Below are 17,414 nucleotides of genomic sequence, written 5' to 3' on the forward strand. Positions count from 1 at the left end.
AGAGACCTCATCAATTCTCGGTCAACCACCTTAACCCTATATTGTTTCTTACACATAAAACAAATGCAATTCTTACAACTCCAGATGATAAATATACCAGCAAAAAAGTGTTAAATGGTAATTTTAATCTATTTCAAATACATTTATATGTAAAAAGTCAAATATAAAGGGCACATTTTGGTGAAATGTACTCACATGTATCACATACTCCCCTATTTTTCATGTTCTATGAAATTCCATTTTATCTCTTTTTCACTTGGATTTATATACCTATAACTTCTTTGCAAAGTTAAAACCCCTTTCAACTTTCAAGATATTTATCATGATATGCAAAAAATCTTCTTGCATCATATGCTAAAGAAAAAGTGTCCAGGAAATGGCTGTTCAACTCCCTACCCCTGCAGCCATTTCTTCAGTGTAATGAAAATGCACTGTAAAAATGTGTTTGTCCTAGCTGAATTCTTTCTAAGTGTCTGATATTCACTTTTAACAGTTATGAGTAATCAAATACATACATTTCATTCTCCTGAATACTAAAAGTGATTATTCTGTCCATCCTGGGCAATTGTGGGCAGATTATATGGGCCTAGCAGAATTCAATAATTACATGAAAATGCACATTTTATTGATATTACTTCATTAAATATGCAATATAAACTCTTTGTTTTGTTATTATTTAAAGAAAAATAGTCATTTTATAGCAAACCATTGAAAAATTTAGATTCTGTCACATTTAAATATAGATAAATTTAAAAATTGAAAAGGGGGGGGGGGCATATTTCATGAAAATATCAATAACAGAATAAGTTAAATTTGGAAAAATAAAGCAAAAAAAGTTTTTTTGTACTATATATGGTAAGGTTTAGTGACATTTAGGTATGCTGACTGATTTTTATTTTCAAAATAATTATATTTAGTAAATTAGGTTGAAAAAATGGCAAATATATGTAATTTCAGTGATATCGGACTAATTAATACACTTTAATTTTAATTAGATTTAATTAATTAAAGCAAGACATGATTTTAATTATGCGACAATACCCAAAGTATCAAATTCAAACAATTAATTTATTCTCTGGCAAAAAATGCCTGAATCTTATATGATTTATTATGCTGATGGTTCAAAGTCTTTAAAAATGTATGCTGGAAAAGAGTAACCCCCCTTGCTTTTTAGTGAATATACCTATCTGTACAGATTTTAAATAACAGAAACAAAGTATTTTTTAAATTGACTTACATAAATAAACCCTTTGGTATTAAAATCAGACTAAAATTCACATTTCTAAAAACTGATGCATTCTTGAACTTTCAAAGTTTGTCTTGCAAGTAATAAACCTTGCTCAATTCAAAAAGAACATGCAATTCTGAGTAAAAATATACCAAATATGTCTTGATTCATTGAAAAATAAAAAAGTTATGGCCAAATAAGAGACCTCATCAATTCTCGGTCAACCACCTTAACCCTATATTGTTTCTTACACATAAAACAAATGCAATTCTTACAACTCCAGATGATAAATATACCAGCAAAAAAGTGTTAAATGGTAATTTTAATCTATTTCAAATACATTTATATGTAAAAAGTCAAATATAAAGGGCACATTTTGGTGAAATGTACTCACATGTATCACATACTCCCCTATTTTTCATGTTCTATGAAATTCCATTTTATCTCTTTTTCACTTGGTTTTATATACCTATAACTTCTTTGCAAAGTTAAAACCCCTTTCAACTTTCAAGATATTTATCATGATATGCAAAAAATCTTCTTGCATCATATGCTAAAGAAAAAGTGTCCAGGAAATGGCTGTTCAACTCCCTACCCCTGCAGCCATTTCTTCAGTGTAATGAAAATGCACTGTAAAAATGTGTTTGTCCTAGCTGAATTCTTTCTAAGTGTCTGATATTCACTTTTAACAGTTATGAGTAATCAAATACATACATTTCATTCTCCTGAATACTAAAAGTGATTATTCTGTCCATCCTGGGCAATTGTGGGCAGATTATATGGGCCTAGCAGAATTCAATAATTACATGAAAATGCACATTTTATTGATATTACTTCATTAAATATGCAATATAAACTCTTTGTTTTGTTATTATTTAAAGAAAAATAGTCATTTCATAGCAAACCATTGAAAAATTTAGATTCTGTCACATTTAAATATAGATAAATTTAAAAATTGAAAGGGGGGGGGGGCATATTTCATGAAAATATCAATAACAGAATAGGTTAAATTTGGAAAAATAAAGCAAAAAAAGTTGTTTTGTACTACATATGGTAAGGTTTAGTGACATTTAGGTATGCTGACTGATTTTTATTTTCAAAATAATTATATTTAGTAAATTAGGTTGAAAAAATGGCAAATATATGTAATTTCAGTGATATCGGACTAATTAATACACTTTAATTTTAATTAGATTTAATTAATTAAAGCAAGACATGATTTTAATTATGCGACAATACCCAAAGTATCAAATTCAAACAATTAATTTATTCTCTGGCAAAAAATGCCTGAATCTTATATGATTTATTATGCTGATGGTTCAAAGTCTTTAAAAATGTATGCTGGAAAAGAGTAACCCCCCTTGCTTTTTAGTGAATATACCTATCTGTACAGATTTTAAATAACAGAAACAAAGTATTTTTTCAAATTGACTTACATAAATAAACCCTTTTTTATGAAAATCAGACTAAAATTCACATTTCTAAAAATTGATGCATTCTTGAAGGTGGCAGAGGATAGTTTTTTTTGCAATCAAAACGTTTGACTGACGGTTTACTTAATATTGAGCTGCTTTAAAAATGTGCATTGAAAAATTTTAAATTCCCTCTACATGTAATAATAGTATGAAGTAGTCCCTTGAGAAATTTGAAGCTTTTAGGAATAAAACATGTACAACTTACAGAATGAGCCCTAAAGATGGCGCAGGGACAATCTCAAAATGTCATGTGAATCAAGCCTATTTTCACTATTTCGCCGCAGCCGCATCTGCTTCCAGGCCCGTGCGCCTGACCTAAGCTACCACACAAATTGCAGAATAACATTTGTACTTACCAATGAACAGCAAGAGATAATGGCTCAACCACCTCGTTTTCAAGCTACAATTCATCCTGTGAACCCACCCCGCTTTTCTGGTGAAATACCGGTAGAGCGAGTTTTGAGCTTAGTTTCGTATTTCTAGTCCATATCCCATATACAGTAGTAGTGACACTAAAGTGTCATATTTCAATAAAATATACAAGGCCACCAAGTCCCTCCAAATGCACCCATAAAATATTCTAGCTATAAAATTACCTATAATATGCATTCAAACCTCAGGTTTCTCTATTTTTTCTATTTTTTGACCGGTACTTTATTCGAAACTATCCTCTGCCACCTTGGCAATCGTAGTAAAATAATACATCATTTGATGAATTGTCGCAACAGAGATGCAAGAACTCGGAAAGAAGAATTTGGTGATTTGATCAGATTTTAGTCAATAATTGATTTAAAGACTAAATTTTAAGGATTAATTCACGTACATTTAAATCAATTTAGTCTCATTCATATTCTTTGAGATATTGGTTTAACATGCTTGAATTAGTTCATTATCATCTCAACACAAAGTGAAGCAACTAGCAAGTGAGTATATAAATCAGTAAATGGTCAAAGTTATATCAACAGTTACAGATAGTATAGCTGTTATGAGCCTTGGGTAAATTCACCTTTCAACAGACACTAAACAGGTGTAAATAAAAAGAAATACATTTTATTATCAGAAAGAAGTGTTAGGAAGGAGCATGTTACATGTTACATGTGAACAAATAATGAAATATGACTGTATCAAACACAATAACAGAAGTACAAATCTGTGACTTTGACACATTTTTAATTGAAAGACATGTAAAAAATTCTGTCAGAATTATGAAGTTCATATCTTGGATTCATTAATCATGTTAATTAATTATGTTAGCAGCTGTCATTATAATCATAATCATTCAGACAAGTTAAAGAAATATATTGTAACATAGATAACCTGCGTAGACCTAGATATTCATATGATAGATACATGTACAACAAATATCATTTCAATGTGTACAACCACTGCAAAGAAAATGAATGGCAACTGATGGTGGACAGACAAATCATCAGTAGCAAGACAATATGCCTTATTGGGGGTAAATAACAAAAAATGATAATGAAAAAAAAAAAAATTGAGAATACTACATGTATACTACATGTTACATTCTTCGGCACTAGAAATAAAACACCACTCTTAACGGTGCTTAAGGTTACTTATTGTGGTTATTTCAGATTTGTTATATATTTAATAGGTTGGTGGGATAATTTCTCCAATCACATACCAAAAATATGGGATAAATCCTATATTGACATCAATTAGTGGGATATTTTATAAATAATCCCATTTTTGCAACAACCGTGGGATTTTTTTTCCCATGTGGGAGAAATTATCCCACAGTACTTTTTCTCCCATGGGATTTTGGTGGGATTTTTGGTGGGATGAAAAATCCCGCCATTCTCCCATGGGATTTTAGGTTTTGACAGAGGTTTATGAGAAAACTACTACAATGTGGAAGTTGAGATTGACATGATGAGGTCAGAATAAAAAATCCCACCAAAATATAGAAAAAAATCTAATGTAGGTCTTTTCGAAAGGGTACCTAAAAGTCCGGACTTTGTCGTGTCCGGACTTAAATGTCGCAGTGTTATATTTTTTTCTTGACCATGTGAGAAGATTTTCACACGAGTCCCACCATCCGAACAAAACAATAATTTGACCCATGTGCAATAAAATTCAAAATTTAGGAAGAGACATCTTTCCTAATCATTACATTACGTTGCTTGTTTAATATTCAGGAGCAGAGAAGATTTTCAAAGAAATACATGTAATGCACTTTCAACTTATTTTTTATTTGTCTGAACAAAGATGATGTTTTGTTCGGATTTATTAGTAAAAGAAAGAGAGAAAGAAATGGCTAAATACTTTGACCCAAACCAAGACTTTACTACCCGTGAAAAATGTACAAATACGTAGTACTACAACATTATGCAGTCAAAGATACTGCTTAAAAGAATATTTACATGTATTAAATATTTTGATATTTTACTTTTATTTTTTCCATTTCATTGTATGTGAGATATGCATGTGTTAGAACACTTACTGATCATTTTTTGTAGGTACATTTATAAACAACATGTGAGTGGTGACAGGCGCATAAAAAAGATCCATAACAAAACGAATTCTTCTCGATTCTGATTTTTTCGTCTTCTAATTCTATGGAATAATTTGTTTTTGGTCCTAAAGTTTTAATATTCTTCACGGCTTTTTCTTTGCCATATCAGCTCAATAAAATCATCTCCATGGGTTTGATGGATGAAATGGGAAAGTGTCATCGGACAAAAGTCGGGATAGTTTTACGAGGACAAAAAACAATAACTTGGTCCATTGAAAATTGCAGATAACCATGAATGTTTTTTTTTTAAATTATAAGATTTTGATCAGCTTAATTAAAATTTAATGATTTCCTTTTAAGCTAAATAGACTTAAGTTATACTAAATTTTGGTCACAAGGTATGACGGATTAAATTGCTTCTTGACCAATTTGCATGCTTTCCTCTAAGACATGCTTTTAAATAATCAACTTGAAATGTACATAAAACAAGGAAAAACAAGTAGATTAATGGGATTTGTTTTCAAGAAAAATAAAGAAAATATAATCTTAAATAATCCTACATAAAAGCAATTTAAATTCAAATTTCAATCACATAGACTACTGAAGATAAAGAAATAATTTCAGTATTTGTATAATGTTTGATTATTATTTTTCCAAAATTTATTTTCCATCCATGGCGTCATGTCAAGGCATTTCTTGTTAAAAACAGCCTTATAAGCTCTTCCACTGCAATTTTGTGTAAAAAAAAAATTGATGTTACCTCAAAAAGATTTCGAAAAAAGTTTTAAAGAATAATAAAAGCTAAACTTACTGTATCTAACAGAAAATATCACCCTACCAAAGTTAATACATGTAAAACAACATTTATTATGAGTTTAAAAGGGCCATGTGTAATTATTATTCTTATTGAATATCTGAATTTTAAATTAAATCCGTACTTTGAAATAAAATCAATGACGTTTAAAAGGCATGATAACATCAAGTAGTACAATGGATTGCTGAACATGTACAAAATGCATTTAGACTTTTGTCGGAACCCTAGAGTCTAAAAGATCCAAACTGATAAAGCGGTGTCATGACATAAATTATTTGAATGATTTTATTGTAAAAAAGGGATCGAAATAAAAATCTAAAACTTCAACTAAAACACATCGGTATAAAAATACCACATATATGCTATCAAGAGAGCAATGAATAAATAAAAAAAACTAAATGGTTATTGTAAAAAAACAGCATTATCATAAAAAATATGAATTCAATATTATTCAAATATTTTTATGAAGATATTTCTCAATCTTCATATTCTATCCTTAAAATAAAAGAAAACAATAGATACAATGTTGATGGAAAATAGATCAGTTTTGTAAATTTAATATAGGGAAACTTATCAACTTTAAGCATTGTACATGTATCTCTTCATAGTGATTGAACAAGAATTGATTATTAGTTAGAGAAAACATTGCTTGATTTGAAAGAACGTTTTGTCATTTTCATATATTATCTAAAGGATCCTACCTTCGTTGTACATATTGTTGTCCATCAGTAAATATTAATAGTGTAACAACAATGCTTATCCTCTACATGTTGTACCGTTAAACATATTTCTGTCCCTCTTTACTTAAAAAGAGGTCTTTTTTTTAAAAAATGTGAGACAAAATGAAGTCTAGTTTAATATATTAAAATGTTATCAACCTAAAAATTATAATTTTAAGTCCCAATGCACTATAAAGAATGTCACTGGGTTTTCAAAAATAAAAAATCCATATATCGCTTGAATAAACTGACCATTCCGCATAAAAAATGACTTATAAAAATATGTTAAAATGTAATAAGTTAGAAATTTCCCTTGATAAAAAAGACTAATCCATAAGCAATTCGATTACAAACCAAGCCAGATATTATACTTAATGATATTTTTTTCTAAAAGTAAATTTTTATATAAAAATAGTTTTTTTAATTGTTTCTTGATTTGAATGAATTATTAAAAGAAAGTAACAAAATGCAATGTTTTTGGTATTTTATTGAATTATAATCAATAAAATTACTCTTTTATTTAAACCTAGATTTGCTTTCTCTTCGCCTTTATATCGTTTGCTTAAATTTTGATTTACTTTGTCTTTTCCTTCCTTTGTGTAGAATAATTCAAGAAATCAATACATACAATGTTATTGCATGCAGGACGCATACAATTAGCCTAATATATAAAACATAATGATCACAAACAGACTGTACTTGCTGTACGTGATAACTTTCTACATGAAGTAATATCCAAAGATCAACATATATGTAGGTAAAAAAGATTGTAGTTCTACTGGAAATATTAGACTTACCTGTATTTCGAACTGTCATTCTTATTCTGTCTCAGAGAAATGTTAATATCAATGACTGTGACAAATATTTTCCTTAGAAATAGACATAACACGGTTGTTATAGATTACGCAATCAAACAAAAATAGAATTGACTCGCTTAAATGAGACAATTTGAAATAAATACAGGATTATTGATTACTACGGCACCGCTGGAGGGCCAAATTAAAAAAAAATATATATATTTACGAATAAGATATTTGCTCGGATGTATGATGTGTGTAAATTTGAGTTTTGGTGAATAAACTATCCGGTCTGACAAATGTTAATTTTTCTTTGAACAATTAATTAGATTTTATACCGGACGAATTATTTATTTGTTCAAACGTATTACATATGTGTTTGCACGTATTTGAAATTGGGCATCTTCGCTAGCCAAGGGTTTCTGATACGCTACTCTCTTCATAAACCCTTGGCCTACGGTGAAGTCAAAAGACGGGATTGTTTTCAGTCACGTGATCTCGAATCTATAAGGTACGCACAGATTGCGTCATCGCCAGAAATAAAGACACGTGTTAAAAAAAATAAAATCAAAATTTTTAAAAGAATAATTAAGAAGCAATAATTGAGTTATGTTTATTCATTATTTATAGAACAAATCTGAAGCTTCAATATAGATTCTTAATCACATATTTAGGAGATATTGGATGACACCATGGCTATTCATAGAATTGAATGTTATCTTACGGATCATTGTTTACTTGCGTTTTTCATTTCCGAGATTAAAGAGTGAAGATGTACCCCGAACGCAAATTTTGTCATTTACAAAAAACAATTGCTGATTGGTCGACCTGGGTGTACTGAAATCCAATTAGAACTCTGGAAAAAAATCCCCATTTCTATGAATACCGTAGACCAAGGGTTTATGAGGAGAGTAGCGTATCAGAAACCCTTGGCTAGCGAAGATGGAAATTGGGACACTCTTTTCTTAATATTCTATAATATGAATGTTAGATATTTTGATTTACATTGTTTTAACTTCAGAGAAACGACCTCAAAGTTTCATACCAAATAACCTGCCTATATTACATTGTACAAACATGAAACTGGAACAATGGTGATTTAAAGCAATAGTAATATCTAGTAGTTCAATACATCTTTTAACATATCCAGTATGCATATTAACTTCCGTGAGAACCAGGTTGCATGGTAGATCCAAACTGATAAAGCAGCTCAGTTTCGTGAAGTTTAAATGATTTGAATGATGGAATTTGTAAAGAAGGGCACCTTACTGATTCAAAACGAAAATATGTCAAATTGTAAAGAATTGTCTTTGATATACATGTATAACTTAATTGAAAGAATGGCATTAACATAAATAGATATTCAATTTAAAAAAAGCAATTAATTTAATACAATCATTTTATTTTCACAAAATTATTTTTCAGACTTTTGATTTTATTCTGAAAAGTGACATACAGTAGATACAATGTTAATATGGAACAGAACTGCATTGTTCTGTAAATTTAACGGAAAAAAGGTTATCAATCTTAAGCTAATTTTTTTCCTCACAGAGAATAACAAGATTCAGTTTACAGGAAGAGGAGTCTTTCAATGATATGACGGTACATAATGTCATATACACAAAGAAAGTAAAACAACCCAAAACAAACAAAAAAAGAACAAACAAAACAAAACAAAGAAAAAAACAAATGAGAAAAGAAGTGCACCCTCGTTGTAAAATATCGAAAGAATAATTGCACTTAGTGTACAAAAACAGTGCCCGTTAATAGAGCAAAAAATATAGGAACAAGCCCCGTGACCTTGATAATGCAATTTGTCTAGCTCTTTATCACGACTTTTCAAATATTCAGAAATTAAATCAGTATAAAGAAAAGAAAAAAAAAGCTTATAATTTGAGTTAAGAGTCATTGCAATTCACGAATTTCCATTGATATTCGAAGTTATTATATAACCATCAATTTCCTTGTTTTTGTGACTGTTAATTTTACAGAGTTTGATCCGATTTTCCGGATCATCACACTGTGGTTTTCTGAATCCATATCACCACTCTCTGAAACTGATGACGTAGTACGCAAACACATGACGTTATTTTTCTTGCGCGTTAAAAAGTCCCTTGTTATTATGCTTTGTTTTATGGATAAATATTATACAATTGATCTTTAAAGTTTTATTCTGCTATATTTAGCTAGTTATAAGGGGGTATATAATAAAGTTATCATTATAACAAGAACTTGATCCGAAGAGCCGTATCACGTCTCGTTGGTAGGCGCGGATCATCAGATCAAACTCGACGCTTCGCGTCTCGTTAGATCTGATGATCTGCGCCTGTCAACGAGACGTGATACGACTCTTCGGATCAAGTTACTGTTATAATGATACATATCTATTTCAATTTATACACTGTAAACTTGGAATACATTGTGCAATATTCTGTAATAAAAATCCAACCAGTGGTTATTTTTATTACCTTTATTAAAACCGACGCTCCGTTTTTAATGTAAGTTTTTGAAAGTAATGTACACACATATAGAAAATATTGTATATGAAGAATTTTTCGCCACTTTCACCCATTCAATGGGAGCGAATTCAAAGAAGATAAGAAAATTTTTTAACAGACTCGAAACTGGGCTAATTCAAAGCTGAGCGAATTTTTTATCAAGTGTGAAAGGGCGAAAATTATCCATACAGTATGAAATAACTGAAATGATTTGGATTTTTGCTAATTAGATATTGTTGAAGGGGTCTGAAAAAGGGGCCACGGCACTATGCTTAAGTGGATACATTATTAACCCACAAGCATAATTATGTATCCTTATGTTATATTTTGGGGTTATTTTGGTTTCCAGGAGAGAGAGAGAGAGAGAGAGAGAGAGAGAGAGAATTTTATGTCTTCACTTGATAAACTGACTTCTCAGTATTTTGAAAAGCAAATTTGTTTAAAAAGTTTAAAATTCCACTTGATATTTAAGCTTTAAATAAATTTATAATTTAAAAAGAAAAGTGATTATATACCATGCTAGAAACTATACTGAGATAAATTAAAAAGAGAGATTTGTATAAAAAAAATATATGTATATATCTACCAGTTGGCAACAGTTCGAAAAAGCTATTTTTTGCATATAGATCAATATCAAAGCCACAAGGTCATTGTCTCTGATGTCTTGTAAAACGTACTTAATTCGTTGGGTACATTTATGCATACTAAATATAAAGTCTCTTTCTTTTAAAGTTCTTTGAATCAGAGTTATGGAGAAGATTCAAGAAGGCTATATTTAGCATAAACGTCACAGTCAAGGTCACAAAATCATTATTCTTGATGTCATTTGAAAGAACCTAATTATTGGAGGAGCCAGGCTAATCACGAAGTCTCCCTCTCTCATGATTTAAAACATATGATGAAGGGTAATGTCGACAAAAGACAGAGACATAAAAATTATTTATTATTTTGATTTTTCAAAATTTATTTAATAATTCAAAAAAGGAGAACGTATAAATGAGTTAAATTATCTTTAAGTTAGTACATGTATCTTATTAGATTTCAATTTAAGGAATAATCTTATTATATATTTCAATCAATGTATCGATCCTTAAGTCGGTTGCATATTGAGCTGACATTATTGAATTCCCTTTCACCCGATACCAAACCTTTAAACATACATACACATCAAGTACATTTGTAACCTAATTTTTACTAAACGGAATGTCTTCGTTATGCCTTAATATCATTTCTTTCTTCACGATGGGATCTATTTTCATTTTTCTCCACATTTAAGAATTATGTTCCGAATCCGATTTTTTTTATCTTTGCGTTGTCATTAGAGCTCAAAGTGACTAATGGTGCTTGAAATTTTTATTTCTTTAGCAATATACATTGCACACACACACACACACCTTTAAAACATCCTAAAATAGAAATAAAAGTCAAATAAAAGTTAAAAAATGATACTGTTAAATCCAGGCGTTAATCTTTAAACTTTTGTTTCATTATTACTTTATTTAGGAAATACAAATGTAAAGACATTCGACTTTAATTAAGCAAAAATCGTATTCAAATGATAAAACCTCAAAGTATTTTGAGGGGAAAAAATCTGGATTTAAATAATTGACTGTCACAATCAAAGTTGATTTTGTTACATATTTATTTGTTTTTCTTTTATTAGTATTGCCCTGTGTTGAGCCTTATTTGTATTTAGTGTTTATCCTGCAAGGAGCCCCATTGTAACGCTCAGGTGATTTAAATATTTGGCCAGTCGCTATATAAGGTGATGTCAGGTTTGTCTTGGGTAGCGCACGTTTTCCTTGACCAGTGAAAGTAGTTTCACATGTCCATGGAGGGTTAGGTAGTTTTTCGTGGTAACTGAATCTCCAATCAGGGTAAGTGTAATTTACTTACATTTATTATATTAAAAAGTAATGCAGTATTATGTTAATTGAGCTTATTCTATTTTTATCCACGAGAAAGTGTTTGAATTGTATACGGGAATTTTACCACGTGCACATGCCGTGAGTTTAAGCGTAAAGTAATGATATTAGTTTATTACTCAAAGTGTAACGTTACATTGTATTATTATTTTGCTTTGCGTAGCGGTGTGATACATGTTAGTTAACACTGTATGTCTGAACAATTATATGTGTAAACATTTATGATGTGTTGTAAGGCAGCCCGTTCGGGGTCAAGCTTATGTCCTCGCATATTTGTTGAAGGTCCCTATTGATACATGTACGTTAGTATGATTTGGTGCTGTCGGCGGAGGCAACCTAAGGGCGTAGTACGCTGGGTCGAGACCGTGAGAGAGGAAACGTGGTTTCCCGGATTTGGCAGCATTGCAGACGCTTAAGACGCGTGGGATAGGCGCGGGACGTCGAGGACGTGGTGGCATTTGGTGTAAGGGCGTGGTACCCGTAGGTCATGGACCGTTAAACACAGGAGGCGGGGACGGATATAGGAACGTGGTCTCAGGATGGACACTGATAGACATTTTGAAATTCATTAATTTCATTTTGTATATTTGTACATATTTGTTTTTATATAAAATTGTAAAAAGAAAATAGTTTGGTTATCACTGATCAAGCTTAGGGTGTCGTGACAATGGTGTCAGAAGTGGGATGATGATGTTAGCTTTGATCAGTGATTGTTTTTTTTTTAAATGTTTTTTGTGTAAATTGGATTGAACGTTGGAAAAATATTGTAGTATTTTCATGTATTGAAGTTATAATATTTTTTTTTATTGTATTGTTGTAAAGAGACGTTCAGATAGAAGTTAGGGGACCCTGAGAGGAGAGGACGTTACCATGAATTAGTTTGTATTATGAAGGTTTGATTTCGATTTAGTTCAGTTTTCCTGGAGTGATATTTTGTTTTGCTTTTTTGGTGTCAATTTGTGTAGTTTGCAGTTTGGTTTGATTACTTGAGTTTTGTTGAGATGGATTTGTTAAAAGAGCTTACGTTCAAAGAGGCGCGTCATGTAAACATATTAACTTTAGTTTCTTCTAGCAAAAAGGAAACGACATTTGAAAACAGAAGTCCAGTTGCAGCAAGAGATCAACGCAGCCAGAAGGAGCAAGTGCCGCCGAAGACTAATGGTCAGTCCTTTTCACAACAGAAGAAGACAGGGAAGGATATTCGATGCTACAAATGTTCCAGGCTAGGACATATAGCCTCGCAGTGTAAACAGTTATCAAGTAAGAATCAAAGCTTTGCGGTGAAAGCAAATACTTCAAGTGAGTCAGGAAGCAGTTTGAAGGAACACAAAGATTCAGGCAAGTGCTCTGCTTTTACATCTATAACATCAACTTCAACATTTTCAATGGCAAATTCGTCAGACTTATTAACTACAACAGCTTGCAGTGTAGCTAATTTCTCAGATCAGATGCCTGTTTGTGTTGGTGAAATTAATGATCAGTCTGTTCAAGTACTTAGAGACACGGGATGCAATGGTGTCATAGTGCGTAGGAGTCTTGTCCATGATGATCAACTTACTGGAGACCATCAAGTGTGTGTTTTGGCTGACGGATCCAAAATTGAAACCCCTGTCGCAAAGGTGAATGTTGACACTCCGTATTTTGTTGGAGAAGTGAATGCGTGGTGCCTAAAAGCTCCATTATATCCTTTGATTATCGGAAACATTCCGCATGCTAGAGATCCTCACGATCCGAACAAGGACTGGAAGCCTAGTGTTGTGAATGCTGTAGTGACTAGACAACAGAAACGCATGGAAGGTAAGAAGATAAAACCTCTTTCTGTTCCAGAAATAATAGGATCTGAAGTTTGTCCAGAGGATATGTTGAAAACACAGGAAGAAGACGAGACGCTGAAGAATCTCAGAGCTTTGGTTGGAAAGGAAACCAACGGCAACAGAGTAAAGTACATTTTGAAGAAAGGTATGCTGTTTCGAGTTTTTCAGTCAGAGAAAGTCGAGAATGGTAAGCAGTTTACTCAACTAGTTGTTCCTAAGAAGTACAGAATGAAAGTTTTATCACTTGCACATGAGTCTTTAATGGCAGGTCATTTAGCTACATCAAGGACAATTGATAAAGTGCTAGCTGAGTTTTATTGGCCAGGAGTCCAGGCTGACGCAAGACGGTTTTGTCGATCATGCGACATATGTCAGAGGACTACTCCTAAAGGTAGGACAACTAAAGTTCCAATGAGTGTTATGCCGATCATAGATGAGCCATTCAGACGCGTAGCAGTTGATCTGGTAGGACCAATACAGCCAATGACAGATAACGGTAATCGTTATATTTTAACTTTAGTTGACTTTTCAACACGCTATCCAGAAGCGGTTGCACTCAAAGGTATAGAAACTGAAAGAGTAGCTGAGGCATTAGTAGATATATTTTGCAGAATCGGAGTTCCGAAAGAGATGCTGACAGACATGGGGACACAGTTTACTTCAGAGTTGATGGGTGAAGTAAGTCGTTTACTTTCGATGAAACAGTTATCCACGACACCCTATCACCCGATGTGTAACGGCTTGGTGGAGAGATTTAATGGTGCCCTGAAGCAAATTCTTCGACGACTGTGTTCAGAGCGGCCAAAAGACTGGGACAAGTACCTGTCAGCAGCACTTTTTGCGTATCGAGATGCCCCACAGGAGAGCTTGGGATTTTCGCCATTCGAATTGGTATACGGACACAGAGTCAGGGGTCCGATGAGAATCCTACGAGAGCTTTGGACAAAAGAAGAGACGGATTCTGAGGTGAGAAGTACTTATCAATATGTTGTCGATCTTAGAGAACGCCTAGAGTCTACTTGTCAGTTGGCCAGAGAGAATTTAGAGAAGTCATCCGAACGTTACCGAGCACACTACAACAAGAAGGCTAAAAACAGAGACATGTCAGTAGGTGAGAAGGTGCTTGTACTTTTACCAACAGATAGCAACAAATTGTTAATGCAATGGAAAGGTCCTTTTGAGATAGTGAAGAAATTGGGGAAAGTTGATTATAGAATAGACATGAACGGCAAAATTAAGACATTCCATGCAAATATGCTCAAGTTATATTTTGACAGGAAAGAGTGTTGTGTTGATGCTGGTATCTTAGGTGTCGCTAGTGCAGCTATGGTGGATGTTGAAGAAGACGATTCAGTTGACGACAGTGATCTGATAGATTCAACACTACCTACTTCGAAGGAGAAATCCAGTGATGTCAAAGTAAGTGATGAACTGACAATAAGTGAACATGAACAAGTGAAATCGTTACTTGAAGAGTATAGTGACGTGTTCTCAGATATTCCAGGATGTACGACATTGGATGAGCACCATATAAAGTTGACGAGTGACAAGCCTGTGCGATCCAAACCATACCCTTTACCTTTTACAACTCGTGACGAAGTGTGTGAGGAAGTAAGAAACATGATAAATTCGGGAGTGATTGAACAATCTAACAGTCCTTATTGTTCACCCATTCTGATTGTGGAAAAGATAGTTTTTACTTTTGTAACTTTATAGGTTCCGTATTGTGGCAATTAAAGGATCAGAGAACGTTGGTGCTGATTGTCTAAGTAGATTGTAGGATTTGAGTGAGACATTATGAACATTGTAGTTTTGTACATATGTTTTTTTTGTTGATTGTGAGTTTTGCACAAGTTCAGTGAACTTTCTTGAATTGGGGAGGTGATGTCACAATCAAAGTTGATTTTGTTACATATTTATTTGTTTTTCTTTTATTAGTATTGCCCTGTGTTGAGCCTTATTTGTATTTAGTGTTTATCCTGCAAGGAGCCCCATTGTAACGCTCAGGTGATTTAAATATTTGGCCAGTCGCTATATAAGGTGATGTCAGGTTTGTCTTGGGTAGCGCACGTTTTCCTTGACCAGTGAAAGTAGTTTCACATGTCCATGGAGGGTTTTTCTTTTATTAGTATTGCCCTGTGTTGAGCCTTATTTGTATTTAGTGTTTATCCTGCAAGGAGCCCCATTGTAACGCTCAGGTGATTTAAATATTTGGCCAGTCGCTATATAATGTGATGTCAGGTTTGTCTTGGGTAGCGCACGTTTTCCTTGACCAGTGAAAGTAGTTTCACATGTCCATGGAGGGTTAGGTAGTTTTTCGTGGTAACTGAATCTCCAATCAGGGTAAGTGTAATTTACTTACATTTATTATATTAAAAAGTAATGCAGTATTATGTTAATTGAGCTTATTCTATTTTTATCCACGAGAAAGTGTTTGAATTGTATACGGGAATTTTACCACGTGCACATGCCGTGAGTTTAAGCGTAAAGTAATGATATTAGTTTATTACTCAAAGTGTAACGTTACATTGTATTATTATTTTGCTTTGCGAAGCGGTGTGATACATGTTAGTTAACACTGTATGTTTAAACAAGTATATGTGTAAACATTTATGTTATGTTGTAAGGCAGCCCGTTCGGGGTCAAGCTTATTATGTCTATGCATATTTGTTGAAGGTCCCTATTGATACATGTACGTTAGTATGATTTGGTGCTGTCGGCGGAGGCAACCTAAGGGCGTGGTACGCTGGGCTGAGACCGTGAGAGAGTGGTTTCCCGGATTTGGCTGCATTGCAGACGCTTAAGACGCGTGGGATAGGCGCGGGACGTCGAGGACGTGGTGGCATTTGGTGTAAGGGCGTGGTACCCGTAGGTCATGGACCGTTAAACACAGGAGGCGGGGACGGATATAGGAACGTGGTCTCAGGATGGACACTGATAGACATTTTGAAATTCATTAATTTCATTTTGTATATTTGTACATATTTGTTTTTATATAGAATTGTAAAAAGAAAATAGTTTGGTTATCACTGATCAAGCTTAGGGTGTCGTGACATTGACAAACAGGTTTATGAAAAAAAATCAACGGTATCATTCAAAGTCATTTTGCAAGTTCTATGATCTGCATAATGCCATTGTCAACAAATACAATTCATCATTTAGTCAAACGCTGTTTCAATATCTCATACTTATTTTAAGTGCATTACTACCAAACAGAATTATCAACTGATTTCCTTTTTTGTGTCAAGAAGCACCCTGCCAATATTGCCGGTCCTCAGAATATGCTCCTTTCCGTACGGTAATTGATCCCTATTTTTAGGTTTTAGAGGTTTGTTTTTCTCTACTTTGATTTGTATTGTTTGAATGGACTTTTAAGTTTGAATGGTGTCAATAATCGCCATAATTCATGATGTTGTTCGTTTCTATCAAACCTTGCAGGCCTTTAAAGGACGGTTACTTTCAAAAGTGTACAATAATATTATTTTGCAAATAGAATTCTTTAGTGTGTGCTAAATTCTGCATGTCTATTTGAAATGCTTTATTGGTCCATGGTGTTTCAAAGATATCAAACAGATATGCATGCAATCATTTTTTTCTGTACAGATATTTTTTAAAAATTATTTCTTTATCCTTTCCCCCCACCTTATTTTCTAAAAACAAAATCAAAA

At 32.8% G+C, this 17,414-nt stretch overlaps 1 protein-coding gene and 1 long non-coding RNA gene across 2 annotated transcripts; both read left to right on the forward strand.

The window, feature by feature from the left end:
- Window positions 1–11,612: 11,612 nt before the first annotated feature.
- On the forward strand, window positions 11,613–12,944 carry LOC134269208 (uncharacterized). The gene is made up of 3 exons (XR_009992524.1): window positions 11,613–11,884; window positions 12,215–12,810; window positions 12,898–12,944. It is a non-coding gene; the product is annotated as an uncharacterized LOC134269208 (long non-coding RNA).
- Window positions 12,945–13,317: 373 nt separating this feature from the next.
- Window positions 13,318–15,462, forward strand: LOC134269206 (uncharacterized). The gene has a single exon (XM_062751427.1). The coding sequence runs from the start codon at window positions 13,318–13,320 to the stop codon at window positions 15,460–15,462; it is 2,145 nt and encodes a 714-aa protein (XP_062607411.1).
- Window positions 15,463–17,414: the final 1,952 nt, after the last annotated feature.

Source organism: Saccostrea cucullata, unplaced genomic scaffold, assembly GCF_032062105.1.
Source record: "Saccostrea cucullata isolate Sc308-1 unplaced genomic scaffold, CSIRO_AGI_Scuc_v1 ctg8970, whole genome shotgun sequence".
NCBI classification, from domain to species: Eukaryota; Metazoa; Mollusca; class Bivalvia; order Ostreida; family Ostreidae; genus Saccostrea; species Saccostrea cuccullata.